At 40.6% G+C, this 18,520-nt stretch overlaps 1 protein-coding gene across 1 annotated transcript in view; it reads right to left on the minus strand.

Moving 5' to 3' along the window:
- Positions 1-18,520, minus strand: part of SPTBN5 (spectrin beta, non-erythrocytic 5) — a 90,661-nt gene that overhangs the window by 31,270 nt on the left and 40,871 nt on the right. Inside the window, exons 33-38 of the mRNA XM_059474229.1 lie at positions 18,065-18,214; positions 7,877-7,981; positions 6,689-6,874; positions 2,959-3,114; positions 2,139-2,330; positions 1,430-1,525 (exon numbers count right to left, since the gene is read on the minus strand). Coding sequence (XP_059330212.1) covers positions 1,430-1,525; positions 2,139-2,330; positions 2,959-3,114; positions 6,689-6,874; positions 7,877-7,981; positions 18,065-18,214 — 885 coding nt within the window. The remainder of the gene's footprint in view (positions 1-1,429; positions 1,526-2,138; positions 2,331-2,958; positions 3,115-6,688; positions 6,875-7,876; positions 7,982-18,064; positions 18,215-18,520) is intronic.

The raw sequence follows: 18,520 nt of genomic DNA on the forward strand, positions 1-18,520 counted from the left end.
CAAGCTGATACTGTCTAAGGCCAAGAGTTTCAAGAGTGGCACATAGAAGATCTACCTTAGTTTATGGAAAAATATTTCTGTTCAGAAGTTATGCTGGCTGGAATACTGGGTTGTTTCTGCCCTATTAATCATCCTTCTTTTGGCTGGTACAAGCTGTAGAAGAGCCCTTGCTCAATCCCTTAGCTCATAGTCAGCTGGTGAGTAAAATGAATGTCTGTTCAATTTATTAATTCCCTGGTACTGAAGCCAAATAATTTGGCTCTCTATCCAAATCCACTGTGAATGCACTGTCACGAAATTCTGCTGGGCTCTGGAGTAAGGAACTCTAGGGTTTCTCCCTGGTGTCACATCTACACTGTTAGTTTGCATAGAAGAGGATTGTCTCTTTCTGCTACTAGGCAACAAATATAGAAGATGGAGCTGCCATAACAAGAATGGGCAAAAAGATAATAGGCAAACAAAGGATAAAGAATATCAGGAGACTACATTAGAGTAAACATCGCTCACAAATTCATAACACGTCTCTTTCCAGAACTTTCCCACAATTTCCAGACTAGCACATTAGCACAGGGGGTTGCTGCAAATGCATCCCCTCCATATGTGGCCTCACAGCTCTTATGGTGGGAGCTGAACACACGACAAGGAGGCCCCTGTTCCTCAGGTTTGGTGCCTGAGTTGGCACATCTCTCTGGGGGCAGCAGAGGCAGCTGGCATGACTCAGCACCATGAAAGAGGGACAGAGCGCTCAGCACTGAAACGTGAAGAGTGCAGCTGTCTTGTCACATGGCTGTTATCCAAAGCATAAACCACTGCTCTGTTTTACTGAATGTCTGGTTATTAATGTTATGATTCATGAGTAACCACGTGTGCTGTATAAACAGAGGCCCCCAGATTTACGTGCTTAATTTGGATGAAGGAGTATGAGAATGAGACCCTTCCTCAGGAGGAGGAAAATGGAGAAATAAAGGATAGAAATAGAGAAATCAGTATTTCTTTTTTTACATGCTTGTTCATGAAAGGTCCAGATCAGTTCTCAGATTCAAACAAGCATGGCTGAAACCACTATTTTTAAACCACTTTTGGGTGGAAATCACTGTGACTTTGCAGACTGCATGAAACAAACAAAATCTGCTCAAAGTCAGGCTCACACAGCAAGTTTTCCAGTCATTTAATGCAGTCTGAAATGTTGTGTTGTGTCATGAGTGCCTGACAGCTCTGCCTAGACATCTTCAAAGCAGAAGGCATAATAAGAGAAAATTCTGTCTTTTTTAATGACTTTTGAGGTAGTGATGCTTCCTATCACTTTGGTCTTGCACCTCCTCAGAGCACTAGAACTGTATTTGCACTAGAACTGTATTTGCTAACTGGACTGAAAAGTTACCTGCTGCTTGCAGCCCTGCAAGACATGAGGATGGAAAACAACTCTTACCCCTGATGTTGCTCCACGGAACTCATTCAGCTTTTTCTTGAGCTGCAGGCAGTGTTCATAGTCATTTCCCACATCACCCACATTAATCATGACCTCCTGGGGAAACAAGCAGCAGACAAATACGTAGGTGAAGAGTACAAGAACACAGTTACTCCCAGTGCTTAACCTGATGCAATAAGTTCTGTGATGGGTCTATAAATCACCATCCCACAGCTTCTGAAATAGTCTCTCCTGATCTTTAGATAATTACAAGACTTGGTCCCAACTCCCTTTTCCATTTATTACTAACTATGGAAACAACCTCTGAATGAAAGCGATTCTTCACTCCTACAAAGAGAAACGTTCAGATATACAATTAGGGTGAAGACTAGCTGCCAAATGCTTCAAGTCTCTTCCATTTTAATCTGCTTTCATTTTTCTGTCTCAGTAGAGGCACATGAGATGGCCTCAAATAATCACACAGAAAACTCTTAATGTGCACAGTTTACATGAGAAAATGTGCTAATACTGCCCAATTGACTCTGGTACAGACAGACTCCATAGAATTTGTTCAATCATTCCTTTCATATTGTTTGTAGAACAGGTAATGATTCTTCCAGACAAAAATCACTAGGAAAATATCCCGGAAGATGACACATTTATCAGAATGTCATTGCTAAATATCAAGTCTTTAGTGAGCTGCTTGGGTTAAATACTAAAATCCACTTGCCTTCTCCCTGATCCAGGCTTCCACCTGGTCCACCTTCTGGAGAAATTCTAGGAAGTCCCGACTGTCCTCCAGCATCTTTCCACGAGCAGCAACAGCTCTCTTCAACTTCTCCCAGTGCTCCTGAAGCATGCGGACTTGGCGACGGATCTCTCCTGATTTTGGGTGGCCTTTTGATACCAGGGCTTCTCCTTTCTTCACATACAGAGGAGGAAATTAGAAATTAAAGTTGCCACTAGTTTTTAATGGGATTACCATGTTGCATGACCTTCCTAGGAGGAGTCTTTCACCTTCCTAACCTGGACTGAACAATAAAGTACTACTATAAATTCTTATTGCTCAAATGATAAAGCCAGCTGGAAAGCTCTTACATCTGGAGGGAATCAAGAAAATTGAAAACTGGGATTTGAATATTTCCCTGCCAAGAAAGATATTCATGGAATGGGAGCACCAAGTATTACAGATGACTGTGCCCTTTAGCTGTATGATTCACCCAGTTCCAACAAGAATATTCAAAATTGGGCATGAAATCTTATTATCTCCTTTTGTAGGAGTAACCATGTCAGGCAAGGAAGAAGTCAGTATATATTTTCCTATTTAGGCTATAAGGAAAGATGGAAGCTCACTGAATGGAGCAAATAAAGTATTTCCCTGTTGTAAATTAACAGCATTACATTTCCATGGCAAAGCAACTGGGTTCTTGTCGATCCAGTAGGATAATTGATGCAGAAGTGATAACCAAACTCGTCCTTTACATTTCATCAATCTGTCTTTGGATGAGCAGTAATTATCTGTAAAAACAGTAACAGAGTGAGAGGGTCACCTTATTAACAGCTGTGATGATTTCTTCATTTGCCAGAATCTCTGCCTCAAAGACCTGATGTTTCTGCAGCAGCTTCATCTTATCCTGCAGATTGCTAGGGTCTTGTATGGAGGGATCCTCCAGCTTCTGCATGCGCTCACTGATCCAATCCTCTGCCTGCAGCATTGAGAAGCACCTGAGTTAGCACAATAACTGCCTGGGATCCTGGGGCCTCCCAGTGTCTGTACCTGGGCTGGATAGATTGAGTGCAAGCTGACAGTTGAGGTGGATCTCGAGTTTCTGAACTCATTCTACTTCGTTAAAAGCAGGTAGGAACAAAACGAATTTTTATCTGACCACAGGAGTAATGAAAAATTCCTTGAATACCTCAGATTTTATCACAAGACATTAACAGATTATACAGTCTCCTAGACTATGTAGAGAGAATCTTTGAGCCTTAGCATGGTATATATTTAAAATAAGATTATGACAACTGATTCTGGGGGTTTAGGGCTCTGAGTCATCTGGTAGCTCTGCCATTGACCTACCTGCAAACTGGGTAAAGATTCTTTAGAATTCAGTGCCTCACCTATAAAATAGCACTAACATTCCCTCATGTCAGTGGTGTTGTGAGACCTAAATGGAAAATGCAACGCAAATAAAGATTTGCACACAGGGCCCAAGCACTAGTCAGATTATTTGAAAGGAAATACAACTGTATTTGCTTTTATACTTCATAAAATTCAAAATGGTCTGGTCAGGAATATCAGAAAAGCAGATGATTTATGACACCTAACAAACCAAAAGTTATATGTTTCTCTTAGGAAATTATTTTTTAAGGGGATTTTAAAGTATGCAGAATAAAATGAAGAATAGGATGACAAGTTTTCTACAATTTTCTTGAAGTTCTGCTGAACTTTAGCCCTTAGCATTGAAGTAAATATTTTCTATCTATCAAAACACTGGGAATTGAACACTTGACATAATGTTGTAACTGATCCTGTTGTCCTCAGAGCACTGAAGTAATGCAATGTTTTGACAACACAAGAGCTGCAAATTGAAGGGCAGCTTTATTAGCTTCAAAATATCTTGGCTGTCCTTGTGGAACTGTGCATTATGTGCACACAAGACTTGTCAGCTGGAGGATTTTCTCTGTTAATTAATGATTTGAAATGTTGTTTCAGCTGCTGAGATTCCATAAACAATAACAGAAATAGCTCTCACTAGCAGCATGCTCTCCAGAAACTGTTTCCCTCCAAAGCCCAGTTAGAGACTGAGACAGGCCATGTCAAACTTGCCCAGGGCTGCACGTTGCCATGTGCTGTTTGCATTTCCAACACCCTCCTTGATGGCCTTCTCCCGTTCCCAGCCACACACTCGTGCTTCAGTGTCACTTCAGTGACTCTTCATTTGAATGGAGGCTCACCCATACAATTGGAATGAGAAACAAACCAGTCTCCCGGATAAAACGACTTTAAGGTCAGTTTCCCTCCTACTTTTTAATTAGAAGCAGTGGCGTTAATGACAGACTGAACATCTGCATCCTTAGTGCCTTGGTTTATTTAAAGCTTGTTTAAGATGGCTCTAGAGAGTGAGGGATCCTGCTCCTGGCCTCTTGCCCACATTCAGACGTGAAGCAAAGCTGCTCTGTTTTTCCAAGATCTTTCTATGGAAAGATTTGTCTGGATGGCCATTTTCGCTTCATTGAAGGCAACAGAAAAACCAGTGTTATGCTCAGTATAGGCACAAGACCAGACTTATTTCTATGGGAGTCATAAAAAATGTGGGCACTACCAATTTAGAATCTTACTCTTTCAAAATATCAGTTACTGTAACCTCACAAGTACAAAGGGTAAATTACACTGATTTTTTAATGACAGAAGTATGCAAAGCATATAAAGGGATGTGCCTGCTCCAGACATCTAGAGACAACTAATTCTTTCTCTCATTACCCTGAGTTAAAGATGTGAATGGTTTTCTTATTCTTATGTAGAGGGTGAAAGGGAAAGGAAGTACTACTAATACCATGAGCAAGTTTCTAAGTCAGCATTAAAACCCAGAGCCAACTTTAGAATCAAAACTTTTAACTTTATAGTATTCCCTCTGCAATAGATTAAATACACATATTTCTAAGTAGCAACTTGCTCATTTCCCTTCCAGATTAGCACTGAGCTACAGACTTTTTGGCAATAGGGTGTAGTCTGTAAGTCCATCTTGCTTCTTTTGAGTGAGACAAAAGCGCCAATTTCAACAGTAGAAGGCTGAGTTTTATTTTGTAATCTGTATGTGATCTCTTGAGTTAATGATTGTGGTTCGTTGCACTAATGTGTGCAGTTCTCTATGCTTTTAGAGAGTAAGAAGAATTTTAATGATGACAGTGATCACTAATTTCTGCTGACATAAAAAATTCTGTTTAGTAGAAATTACTTAACATGTTTGCAGGACTGAGAGTTTTCAGGGGAGTGGGACCTGAGCTATAGGTGTTGTTCTCTTAATAAGTAAGAATAAGCAATGACCTCATTGATTTCACAGCTAAACTCAAAACTCATGTCCAAATTTAACATTCCTGTGGGGACCATTCTCATATATGAACTTGTACATGCCCAGAATATAATTAAAATGAAATTAAACATTCCATTCTATCCAACAAAGAGAAAGAAAGATATCACTGATTGAGTAAGATTTTTAAAGATTTTTTGTTTTGTAATTCCTTGGTGACATTCACATCCTCCAACAGTAGGCAATGATTCTATGTTGGTGAGGTAAATGAGCACATAACCTGAGAGCAAAAGTTCCGCAAAGAACTCCTGGCTCAATTTATGTGGAGAAAGTGGATGAGAATAGGGAAATGTTCTTCTATGCAGAGCCAAATTTCATGCTCTAAGTGTGTGATTCAAGAATGAAAGGGGACCCCAGCTCAAGCACTGATTTGACAATTACAGAGAGATAGAAAGAAATGCATAAGTATTCCTACCTAATGGAAAAGGAAAAAAGGAAGGAAGGAAGGAAGGAAGGAAGGAAGGAAGGAAGGAAGGAAGGAAGGAAGGAAGGAAGGAAGGAATAAGTATAGCTCTGGTTTTGCAAATCACTGAGGACATTTCATGGGACAGCAGAAGAAGGGGTGGATACCAGACCAGCAAGAGTGCTTGAAAATGTGCCCCTGAGTATGTGTGCTCTTGTTTATGCCAGCACAGTTCTCAGTCCCACATGTTGTGCTGCCCTTTGAAAGGCTGACCTAGTTTATCTTTCCAACAGTAGTGACAGAGCAGAGCTACTCAGTTACAGGGCTAAGGCCAGAGCAGGATACAGAGAGCAGCGTGTTCTGCAGAGCCAGTCTACAGTAGCTCAAGAGCTATGCTGAGCCACAGCAGTGCTTTGAAGGCCTTCAATGAACACCCACTAATAAAGCTCGGTGCCCAGGCCATAATGCTTTCCACTTTGTGTTCATCCTGATTTGAAATACATTTTCTTTCCCACTAAAGGAAAAATATGTATTAGCTTGCAGTTTTCTTTTCAACTGTTTTATTTTAGCAGAGCTTTTGATGACTGAAGTTGCTGTAATGTGCCACAACAATAGTACAATAACAGGAATGGCATTGGAGCATCTTTTTGCATGAGTGTGGCAGGAGCTGACACACCAGATTAGATCATCCATCCACTCAATAATGTCTGGCAAGAGCAAGCACTTCATCCAATAGTGGTAGATGGTTCCTCTGCTTTTCATCCCCATCCCAGTCTAAAACCCTCTTACCTCTTCCAAGTTTTGGTAGAAAAGTGCCAGAAGAAGGGCAGTCTGCAGCTTCTCTCGCCTGCTCTGGGATAGAGCCTTGATCTGACGCTTCCTCTCATGAATGACATCCAGTTTGTGCTGAATCTTTTGCCCTTCTAGCCCATCAGCCTTTTCCAACCTGCTTGCCTGTTCTTGAAGAGACATCATCTGAGGAGGCAACAGATCTGAAATTACTTCTATGCTTCCAAGTGGTGTGAAAGAAACAAAATCAAGCTTCTTTCATAGTTAAAATACTCTCTTTTTTCTGTAACGAAGCAAGAAGTGCAGGGAGAAGCCAATCAGCATTCCCCCTCACCCTGTACTATGTTACATCTATGACATTACTGTCATTGGACTCTATGGTGCATTCTGGCTACATAAATTAATTGAAGTTGTAGCTTCAGGAGTCCCTAGGCCGCTGATTATCCAGTGCAAGGAGTCATGGAGTAAGCATGACATCCAGGAGTGCTCAGATTTTATTGCTTTCTGGAAACCAGGTGTTGTAATGTAGCTCTCAAAATGAGCAATCAGCCTGGCAGGGAGCTGGCAAGAGTCCTGGAGCTCATTCTGGGGAACCCAGGCACAGCTGCAGGTTTCAGCTGAGCCCTAGCCTGGGTGAGTTACAGCAGTGGCCACCAGCCAGGCAGATTCCTTTACACATGGGTGAGCAATTCAGGAGCTATTGCAAAGGTGCAGAGAGGCTGCTTTTTTGGTACAGCTGTTGTACCAAATGAATGTTTAAAGAATTTGACAACTTCTTTTAATGTTAAAATGCCTACTGCATTTTGTAAAATACCTACTCCATTTTACTTGCTTTAAAAGTCACTATTTTTTTAAATAAAAAGAGCAGAAACTTCTGATATCCATAATACAATATGGCCTGCTTTAAATATTTCCTCTTGTTAAGTCCCCTTGTTCTGCTTACAAAGTGGCTTTCCTATCTGTTGCAAGGACTTGGACATGGAGTATTTTGACAGTTGTTCTCCAATGCTCTGCCTCTTATTTCCCCAAGCTTCTCCATTTTATCTTTTGTTCAAACATATCAGGCCTACCAAGCATTTCATCCCTGTCACCAATTCAGAGTGTTACCATAATTACAAAAAAAAAAAAACATATCTATAATTTTAGCTCATTGAATTCTAGCTGGTAGAATATCAGTTATTTTTTTACCTTCTCATCCTGTGATGCCAGAAGCTTCTCAAAAGCCTCATGTTTCCTTATCAGTTGCTCTATTTCATCTACAGACCTTCCGAGGTCGCTGCTTTTCAAATAAACCTATAAAAAAAGTTTATTATTTTTCTCAGTGAATCAATTATCTCATAATCTTGATTCATAAATGGGAGAAGAGGTATTAACTCTGCTGCTGAGAGTACACTTGACAGTGGAAAAAAGGAAGAGGAGGCAACAGAAGCTAGAAATTAATTGTTAGAAGTCCATGGTCTTGAGCAAGAAAGAGAAGCATTAACAGGTCTAGCTAAGGAAAGTGACCTGTCAGTCCTTATTAATCACTAGGTCACAAGGCAGTGAATTCCAGAAGTCTAAGCCATCCTTGTAATCCCAAGCAAGATCACTGTCATGTCTGACAGATGTCCAAATGATTCTTTCTTAGAAGAGTTCCCAAACCAGAGACTTTGCAGCCTGTTACCAGTGTTTTATTACCTCAGCCATTAGCAGGATTTTCCAAACACCTAGCCTGAACCATGGCTATTGCTACACCTTGTTACATACTGCCCTCTCAACCACACTCAGGAGATCATTCCTTTTATGTTTGCTTCAGCCTAGAGCATGTTTTATGTTTGCTTCAGCCTAGACCTTTTACATACTGGGATTTCTGTCTTCTCAAGGTTAAACTACAGTGATCTGACTGATCATTCCACAACAGCTGTGGTTTTTTTGATTCTCATTATTCTTTTCACTCTCCTCTGGGTTTTCTCCACTTCCACTTATTTTGAGACTTGATGTAATAAGTGGCAAGAAGCAATAAAGCTGCCAGAGTAAAGGCTGGGAAGACAACAGAGTGACTTTCAAGCTGCAATCTTCAGCAGGTATCTGCATATAGTGCTTGTCTTTTATACAACACCATGAACTCAAGTTCACCTTGCAATTTACTGTGAGCTTCCAGAAACTTTTCAGAAGTGCTGTCAGACCAGCTTGTCCCCATCCTGTATTTACGCAGCTGATCCTTCCTGAAAAAATGTCGTAGCTGGCACCTGTATCAAGTGCATGGCACCTGTCACTTTCTCAGGCCATCCTTCCAACCTATCTGCATTAATATTTTTTACTGTCTGTTCTGCCAATCTGATGCAGAAAGACTGCATTCAAAATAACAAATAACAAATGTGGTTTTAAAGAATCTGACCTCTGCACCTTTTAACACTGTGCAAGTGTGCGTCTTTTCCAACTAATTCACACATGTTTCAAAGGCATTGCATTGCTCCCTTACTCTGTTCTGGTGTTAAGAAAAATGAATGCCCAATTACTTGTCCCATACATTCTGTTATACTCAGTTTTGCCAAATGCAAAAGAATAAATACAGTTATCAATTATCAAGAAAAAAATATGCTTTTCTGCAGGTTGACAGGAATTTGTTCTTTTTCATTGGATGTAATTGCCCACAGGCTTTTTCTTCAGTGATGAGACAACAGCAGGATAAAATCCCCAATTACAGGCTCTGATGGAACATGAGCAAGGACTACTCATAGATAAGGTTCACACTGAAGTGTCTGTGGCTGGACAGACTTTGGGAAATCAGCATGCTGTGACTGATGGCATTTATCAGCAGTGTATAATGTGTAATCCAATTTTTGAGCTCATGGAATCACAAGTATTTGGATGAGGATGAGAAATTCCAATCAGTAACTTTGCCTGGGTAAAGTGCAATTAACAGAGATGGAAGAAGAATTTGAGATCAGTGATACAGTGTGAAAGAATCAAGAGGCAGGAAGGAAACAGAATCAGTCTGCTAAACAAATGCTAAATGTTTTGGAAAATGGCTAGTAAAGGACATGGGTAAATCTGTGCCTTTAAGCCACAGATGTGCACAGGAACAAAAACCATTTAGAGAGCTCACTCTTGCTTTGCAAAGCATCACAATCCTGTAGCAGTCTAACAGGGTGGATTTTCGTAAGAGGGAAAAGATGTTCTTTGTAAGGTGTTTTAGAAAACCAGCCATGATGTTCATTCTCTGGACAACTGCTTAACCTCACAGAGCATCTTCTGTAGGAGAAGCTTCCTAAGTTTGAACGCATGTGCAGGGTAATCCACACCTACTTGCAAGGGTCTGACTGCACTAAAATGCCCTGGATGGACCCCTGCTCCCATCTGGGAACCTCTCTGAGGCTTAGCCCTGAACATCATGTATTTTGGTTTTTTAAACCTTGCTTTAAAAATACTGCCGCTTCTTGATACATTTTGTGGCTTATCTACCATTTCTGGTCAAAAAGATTTATCTCCAAGACTTTTATTTTGTAGCTGTTAGCAGTGAAACTGATACCTGAAGAAAAGGTCAGCTATTAGTTTTCCTGTTTGTATACCTCTGATGGAAGAAAAAGGCAAGAAGCAGCTACTGGTAATGATGGTTATTTTCCTTAGAGAGAGAGAACAGAGACATCTGAGAGCAGGGGTGTGGGGTGGTGACTCATGAGCAGCTGCCATCAGAGAGCTCAGTGCCTTGCTCCCACTGAAATCCACTGAGCACAAATGACACTTGGCATTCAAAGCTCAATTCCTTTGGATGTTACAGCACTGAGAAAAGGTCCTCCTGACTACTGAAAGCTTTGGACTAAGTCCCCCAAGCAAAGTCTGTGCAAATGCTCTTGGCAACCAAGGCTGTGACACTGAGTAGGAAAACTGGTGCTCAGAAAGAAAATTGCTGTGGAAGGGAAGTGGCTGCATACATTGCAGGGTAGGAAATGGCAATGTGCTCAGAGGAGAGCAGCCCCTGTAGCACCAACAGTGCTGCTGCCTGGAGAGCTGCTGAGGCAAAAAATTTCCATTTGTATTTTACACAGAAATCTGACAACAGCCATTGCTATAATCAGAACCACAAGGTTTCAAGCAATTGCTATACCAGTCTGAAAGCAGAATAAAAATTGGCTCCCATGCCACAATGCTGGCCTGTCACCAGTAACATTTTGGCTCACTTTTAGACAGGTCTCCTAACTCCTGCTCTGAATGAGACACTTTGATTTCAAATACAAAACACTGCATAGCTCTCCTCAGGTAACATACTGAGGTCTCCCACAGAGTACAGCAGGTATAAACTTTCTTTCAAGTTTGTTGCTGTTAGGCATCATGGCTCATCATTGGGAATTTAATATTCAGACACAAAAAGCACAAAAGACTCAGCCACTCACTATAAAACATATTTAAGTGAAGACTTCCAAAGATGCTTAAAACCACAAAATGGTTTTTGAGATTTCTGAAATTTTCTGGAATAAATTTTCAAGTTACTAACATTGTAAACCATGGAGCTTTCCTTGTTTCTGGAGCTTTTCCTTATTTCTGAGTTCATTGCATAGCTGCTGCATTTTTTGTACAAGTTAATGCAGAATTAAAAACAAAGTCCAATTAAGAAAAAAATAATTTTAAATAAACCAATGCTATTTACATAGTTATGTGACAGCATCTGCCAGCTCTAGCTTTTGGAGAAACACTGAATGAAACATTTCAGTCATTAACTATGTTCCAACTTGAAATTGGATGCCACAATTTCACATTTATATGCACTGGAAAATGACACAGCCGCAAAATAAATTTTTATTCCAAGAAGAGCAGTTTTTATTTCTCTAGAATAAAATATTTTTTAGGTATTTGTGCAAATCCACTTCCTTCTTCTGCTTTTTCTCTTCCAAGTATAACAAGCTCCACAGATTTTGCCTCTCACTGCCTGTCATGGGCTTGCTGCTGAGATTGCTGGAAAACCACAGAAAATCATTCTGCTCTAACCATGTACTAGAAGTCTGAATTGTTATCAGTTTTAAAAACCTTCACTTAAAGCATGTAAGCAAGTCCAAACAATCTTCCAAGACAGAGAAGAATAAGGTGTGGTTTGACTTAATTCTCATAAAAGTAAATACTAAAAACACTAATGAAAATAATCTGAAATTTGCTTTAGCAAATAAGTAAATGTTCTTGATACCATGAATATATAAGGTTCGCAAAAATGTTTTACTATGCTTAATTTCAGTAAAAGTTGTAAGAAGGTATCATACTATTACAAGAGGAATAAAAGATACTAAAGTTGCTTATAAAAAGAAAACATACCTTTTTTCTACCATGGTGACATCATTGGCATCTGTCCTCACCATTTATATGCAAAATTCTAATGTTGAATGTATTTAAAATTTCTTTCCCTCCCCCTACTGCATGCTGTCTCCTGGGCATAAGAATATAGTTATCTGATATTGGAAATATATATGGGAAAACACAGAGATAAAACTGCTGTTTTTTCTGATAACTGCACTAGTTGCTTCCTCACACCTCTTTCCTCCTTCTTCAAAATTTGCAGTATCGATCCCTACCCTGTAAGTATTAGGTGTTATATCAGAATCTTACACCCATACAACATCATCATTTAAATATTTACTTATGAAACACTTGTCTGAAAGCAGGCTAAATTCCTCTGAAACTCCCCATAGTTTCACGGCTGGAAACTTTGGTGGGATATCCAAATTTGACGTGCTGTGGATATTAAATTATCTTTGTTCTTTTCCCTCAGGAAAGGGTGGTACCTCTCCTTTTCCAAGAAGGGAAAAAAGTGATTTCTTGCTACATACTTAAGTGCTTTGGTTTTTGAAAACAAGCCTTGCTTTTAAAGTTACAAACCCAGGAATTAACCATTTAGAAATACAGCATAATTTGACAAGTAAGGAAATGAAAACAGTGAAGCAGAAAAGAACTAAGAAAAACTACACTGAGGATTTTTTCCCAGGTCCCATCTGACTGCAGAATTACAGAATTGACTAGGTTGGAAAAGACCCTTGAGATCATCAAGTCCAACCTAGCAGAGAAGAAAACCAGCTCTTGGTTCTAGAATCTTGAGTCTTCAAAGTGCTGAGCACTACGGCCCAATCATGCAAAGCCTGTAAGCAGTTGCATGCTGTGTTGACAGCAGCACTCAAATGGTTAAAATGAAACTCTTGTTAAGTGCTCGATTAGAGCAGAGTCCTTATCTTCACTCAGCTGGATCAATCTGTAGCTGCAGCCTTGGTGACAGCAGAACACACGTGGCTTTCTTGTCTTGCAAGTCATCTCTAAGGAGTTGGAACATGGCATGGATGCATACAAAAAGAAATTCATATGGCTTGGTTAAACACAACTTAGATCTTCTGTTTGCAAATGTTCCTAGAATGGAATGCAAATCTTCACCACTCTCCTCCCAGTTCCAAAGGATGCAATGTTGACGGCAATAGATGGAGACCCTGGGCACGCTGTGTCTCTGTGAGTTGAAGCTGTGGTGGGAGCTGGAATTTTTGTCACAAGGTTGTCAGGACATACACTTTTTACAGTGCATGTTTCCTGGGAAGGCTTGAAACCAGATCTTGTCCAGTGGCTAGAAAGCAATCCTGAGCAGCAAACAGGGTTTACTGATAGAGACAGGCCAGCCTGAATCTCCACAGGGTGAAAGGGTGGGCCAGCTCTATCTGAATCATGTGTTTTGATAAAGATTGTTGGATTTGGGCTTCTTCTAAATTCTCTTACCACCTGGATAGGCACAGCAGTCCAAGGAGTGGCAAGTATCAAGGTGATTTTGGAAACCTTGTGGTGAGCAGGTGTTAGACCATCACATGGAGTCTTCCTAAACTCTGGCCTAGATGAGGGGTAATTCTGAAAGACAATCAGCTCTGGACTTAAATCCTTGCTCACAATCTCATTCCTGCTAGCTGAATTTTCTCTTCTAGTCAGCACAGCTGGGGACAGCCATATGTCTCTGGATAAAGTCTGCTGGGGAAGGCCACGATGCTTGGAGGAAGTCACATGAAATCTTGTGATTTGCAGAGCTGGAGACCCACCTGAAGGGAAACCTTGTTTTGGTTTCTGAGGTGTTGAAAGACCAGAGGGAGTTTCAGGCACCTTCTCTAATTGTGGCATGAGCAGACTTGAATGAGCATGACTGCTTCCATGGGAACCTGCTCGAAAAGGCTTTATCATCAAGCTGCACGTTGAAATGTAAAGCTTCATTGAAGTGTGGAGGTCTGACATTTGGACATTGCACTGGCTACAGCAATGTTGTTGGCATGGCAGTGAATCACAAGTTTCCAGGGATGACTGGAGATTTTTGGTGTGGAGCATAGAAGCAGATGGAAGAGCAGACAGATCAACATTTAGGTGTGATGTCCAGCTTGATGGAGCTTTGCAGGAAAGAACATCTGAGGGCAAAGACAGAGCAAGCTTCAAGGGATCACTGGTTCCAGGGGAAATACGATGAACACTTTTTTCTCTTTTTGAATATTGCTTGTAAGATGCAGATGTTGACTGAGTGCCAGACCTCTCATATCCATGGTCCCAAGGATCCTTGCAAGCACTAGAACATGTGGATGTCTCATCAGAAGGACTGACACAGGGACTAGTGCTCCCAAAGCCTTTCCTCTGGTCTGTGTGGGCCAGGATGACATCTAGCCTTGAGCAGTAAGACACACTGCTAGGTGGTGAGATGGCATTTCCTGGAGCAAGCTTGGCAACTGATTGACCAGCGGGAGGATGCCGAGCTGGCACTGGCATCTTTTGAAAAGGCTTGTCCTGCACGGCAGATTCAAAAGCAGGAGGTGGGGTTGTTCTACAGGAAGAGAGCAGCACTTCCACAGTGGAGATGTAGGTTGCAGATGAAGGTTTGCAGCAATGGTCCCTGTATGACATTCTGAAGCTTAGTCCTAAATGATGCACAATTCAAATCCACAGAGCTTGCCTTCCCCCCTGTGCTTAAAACCAAGTCCTAATCCTTTTTCCTTTGGCACTGGAAATTTCCATTCTTCCTCTGAAGCAAAGGAATGGGAGATGAATAAACATTCTCCAGGAAGAAAAATGCGAACAAAAAAAATCCACATTCAAAATAAAAAATCTCAGCTCTTCTAAAACTGCTACCACCTCTTGTCATGTCTGCAAAGCAATATGAGTGTGGGATGGGCTGAAAGATAAATTACGGAGCATACGGCTCTGCTCCCTGAGTGTTCTGACAGTGAGACTGCAGACAGAGTAGGAGGGAGCCAAAAGTGCCTGCCAGAGACAGCCTGCAAACTCACTGTTATTTCATCTGTGGAAAAAAAAACCCCAGCTAACCTGAGCAGTGGATCTGCTGCTGTGAAAAGATCAGAACAGAGTAGAGAGTATTGGACACAGTTTCTGCTCAAAGTAAAAAAAAAATTTTTCTTTCTTTCCCTTTTTCAGCTGTTAATTGTTTGCACTCTGCATGACAAGATCTCAGTTTGCAGCTCTTACAAGAGATTCCTACAGAAGTTCCATTTGATGGCGCAACTGAATTAACAACAATAAAAAAATTAAAAATTGATTTTGCCTAATTTTGTTCACATGTATTCTATTTTCCTTAGCACAGAACAATGGTAGATGATATTCTGCAGAAATCTTTTGAAGGCTTAAGTAACTTGGATGTAATGTAAGATGCTGGCTTAAAGTCAAACCTGTCACAGTGGCACAGACAGCGAATGAAAGAGCAATTCTTAGTAGTAATTCTTAGTTTAAAATACTCCTCTGTTACCTTCTTCCTTCGCCTGTTTCTTGCTTCTGGTCTATGGCATATGAAGTACGGCCAAAACAGGATTGAAAAGTTATGGCATGCCTTCTTACACAGATGTTTTGCAGACATAAGAAGTGAAATGCACATAACAGCCTTAACTCAAACACAAAAGTCAGAAGAAACGAAAAGGGTGAAGAGATTGCTTCTATTTGTTTGCCTGATAGGAATCCTTTTTGAATGTGTGTTTGCTTTTGTTCTTTCTGAAAGCAGCAAATTATGAAATTCCTATTGGGAAAATGGTTTGAGATTCTTCAGCTGATGTGCTGGCTGAGTTCTTTTTTAAAAACATGTTTGAATAAAACTGCTTTCCTATCATCCTGCTTGTCTGTATCACTATGCAACCACATTTTAACTCTATATAGTAGTAACAGAGTTCAATCCAAAAGAAATAGATTTCTCTTCCAAGAGTTCTTCAACTGCAGAAAAGTGAAATACAAGTAGTGACTAAGGAACATCATTCCGCTGTCAAATTGTTTATTCTGATCTACATGGCAGATGGCAACAGCTGCAAAAGACAGCTTGACTGTAAAGTGTGGTCTGTGTGAAGAGCTGTTGCAAGGGACAGCCAAGCATCCTCACTTTACTGTTCCACCTTCTGGATGCTTAGTGTCAGTGCGAAAAACTGAGCACCAGGCTCCTTTGAAGTTCATAGAGAGGATACTGTGGGAAAAAGATTCTGATAACAGAACTGCTCTTCATGGTCCTCAAGGTCACAATCTTCATTCTCAGGCTTTCTTCAGGTTTGGCTGAAGAAACTTCTGCTTTCTGATCCCACCAGGAGAATTTACCTAGCTTCTGATGAACACCAGCCCTCTTGTGGCAGTCTACGTCACAACCTATGGCAATGGCAAATCCATCCGAACACAGAAATAATGTGAAGTGCCACTGACCTGTAGAGAAAGTGCTGGGGCCATACCAGAAATGCCAGGTGCATTATCCTTTCATATCGTTTCATGTATGAGTAATACAGACTTTTGCAACCAGGAGTCACAACTGAGGAGCAAAAAATCACCTATCCACAGTAACTTCCCACACATTTACCCCTGCATTACACAGAGCAAAGCAGATGCTGTAGTGATAGTGTCTCTGTGTGTTGGCTGATATCCATTTAATGAAAAGAGAAAAAAATACAGTGGCCAAACTTTTGTAGTGTTTACATTGTCCCTGATAAGCTCTCATGCAGGAGCTTAACAATGATGTATCACTGCTTGGTAGGGAATTGAGGTAGATATAATGCAAATCATGTCATTTGCTATATAAGCAACAAATAGTGGTCAGAATTATGTAATATCTTACACCTAGGTGAAACTTTCTGCTTCACGCTACAAAATCCAGAATGCAGGTCACATTTTCTAAAAGAACCAATTATGAAGAACTATATAGACATGCATTTCCTTCAAGGAAGGAGTAGCAGAAATCTCCAGGCCCATGTACTCCAAAGGGTTAAGTATCACTGCATGGCACAGCTCAGAGTCAGTTTCCAAAAGGATTTAGTGCCTTTATTTAGTGCCAGTGGAAAGCACTGGTGGAAAATCGAGCTCAGTGCAAAATAAGAGCCATTATATTTTGCTTTCAGAGGTCTTGGAGAATTAAGAATTATTTTTCCTTAATGAAAAATGACCCAGAGGTGCAATCTCCTCCAGCATTGCACCAATCCTTCAGTTTGGCAACCTGCAACCCATTGATGTGGTTTGTATGCCAAGTCTCAGCACAATTGCAGCAATCTATCAATTCATGAATTTTCAGTGACTGCACTCAGTTTTGTAATAGCAAATGCCAGACCTCAAAATGGAACCTTTTGAAATAGTTACACGAATCAAAGAAAGTGCAAGGAAGACAAAACATAATTCAAGAATGCTGAAAAAATATCTATTTCAAGAGCTGCAAAATGCTGATAATAAGAACAACCTTCTGTCTCTTTGCATTGATTATATCTGCCCTCTTTTTTTTTCATGAGACGGCGTTTTTCACTAGCTTGTTTTTCTCAACTGCATCAAACAGAAGTTAATGCTCCTTTCATTGTTGTTCTACACACTCCTATCAATGCCCTTGCAGAACTGAGAAGTCTATTCACTTCCTGTATTATCTCACACTGCTGACATCCATTTCCCTCCAGCTGCATTTTCCCAGTATAACTCTCAGCCTGAGGTGAGAATTCCAGCAACACCTGCAAAGTAAAATCCCTTCAAACCCTCTTTACAATTTCCTTTCTCTTTGAATCCTACCAAATTTGTCAGTGGTTAAGCAGCTGGCAAGCTGAGATCTGTTTGTAAAGTGGACTAATATTGGACTCTTGTCTCCCTCTTCTGTTGTGATGCTCATATGTTCCCTCTTAGGTGTATTTGCAGTGAATTATCTTTCAGGTAAGGATCATCTACTTGTTTCTGTTTCACACCTCAGCCCCAATGAGAAAGGAAGGCTTCTTGCACATTGCTACAGTCTCCAAGTGATACTACAACACAAACAACACCAATAAGAGACTGTCTTTTCTATACACAGGCACAGGGATTTCAAGCTGTAGGTGAACACTAGTGGCATTTTTAGTTTGAAAGAGTTTACATGCTTGAAGGTTTTAGCTGCTTGTTTCAAGTTTATAATTTGCTCACCTCCTGTGAGTTCAGGAGCATGTCAAGGTGATCCCAATCCTTGTAGAGCATTTGTTCTTGGTGTGTTTTCTCCAGCCACTCCTTCTTCTGTCTCCATGCATTGTACACATTTTTCTTCTCTTCCAACAAAGCCTGCAGCTTCTGCTGAATCTGAAAAAAAATCCCAGTTAAAAACTTGTGTTGGTCTTTATATCCCATGATCTGGGTAAGTTGACAGAAGAGAGGATTAAGTGGAGTGGTGGATAATGCCTTTAAATGGCAGAAAATTATTAAACAGAAAAAAACCCCAAACAACTAGAACAAGTTCTAGCACTTCTGTTTGGGCACAGAGATAATCAAAGGTGCCTCATTTCTGCAATGGAGAAGTGCTTCTTAGAGCAGTCCAAACCAAAAGCAAAGAAAGGTAACTGTTTCTCAAGTGTGACTTCTAGCATCAGATCCTAATTCTTCATTATC

This window comes from Ammospiza nelsoni, chromosome 6 (assembly GCF_027579445.1).
Source record: "Ammospiza nelsoni isolate bAmmNel1 chromosome 6, bAmmNel1.pri, whole genome shotgun sequence".
Lineage (NCBI taxonomy): Eukaryota > Metazoa > Chordata > Aves > Passeriformes > Passerellidae > Ammospiza > Ammospiza nelsoni.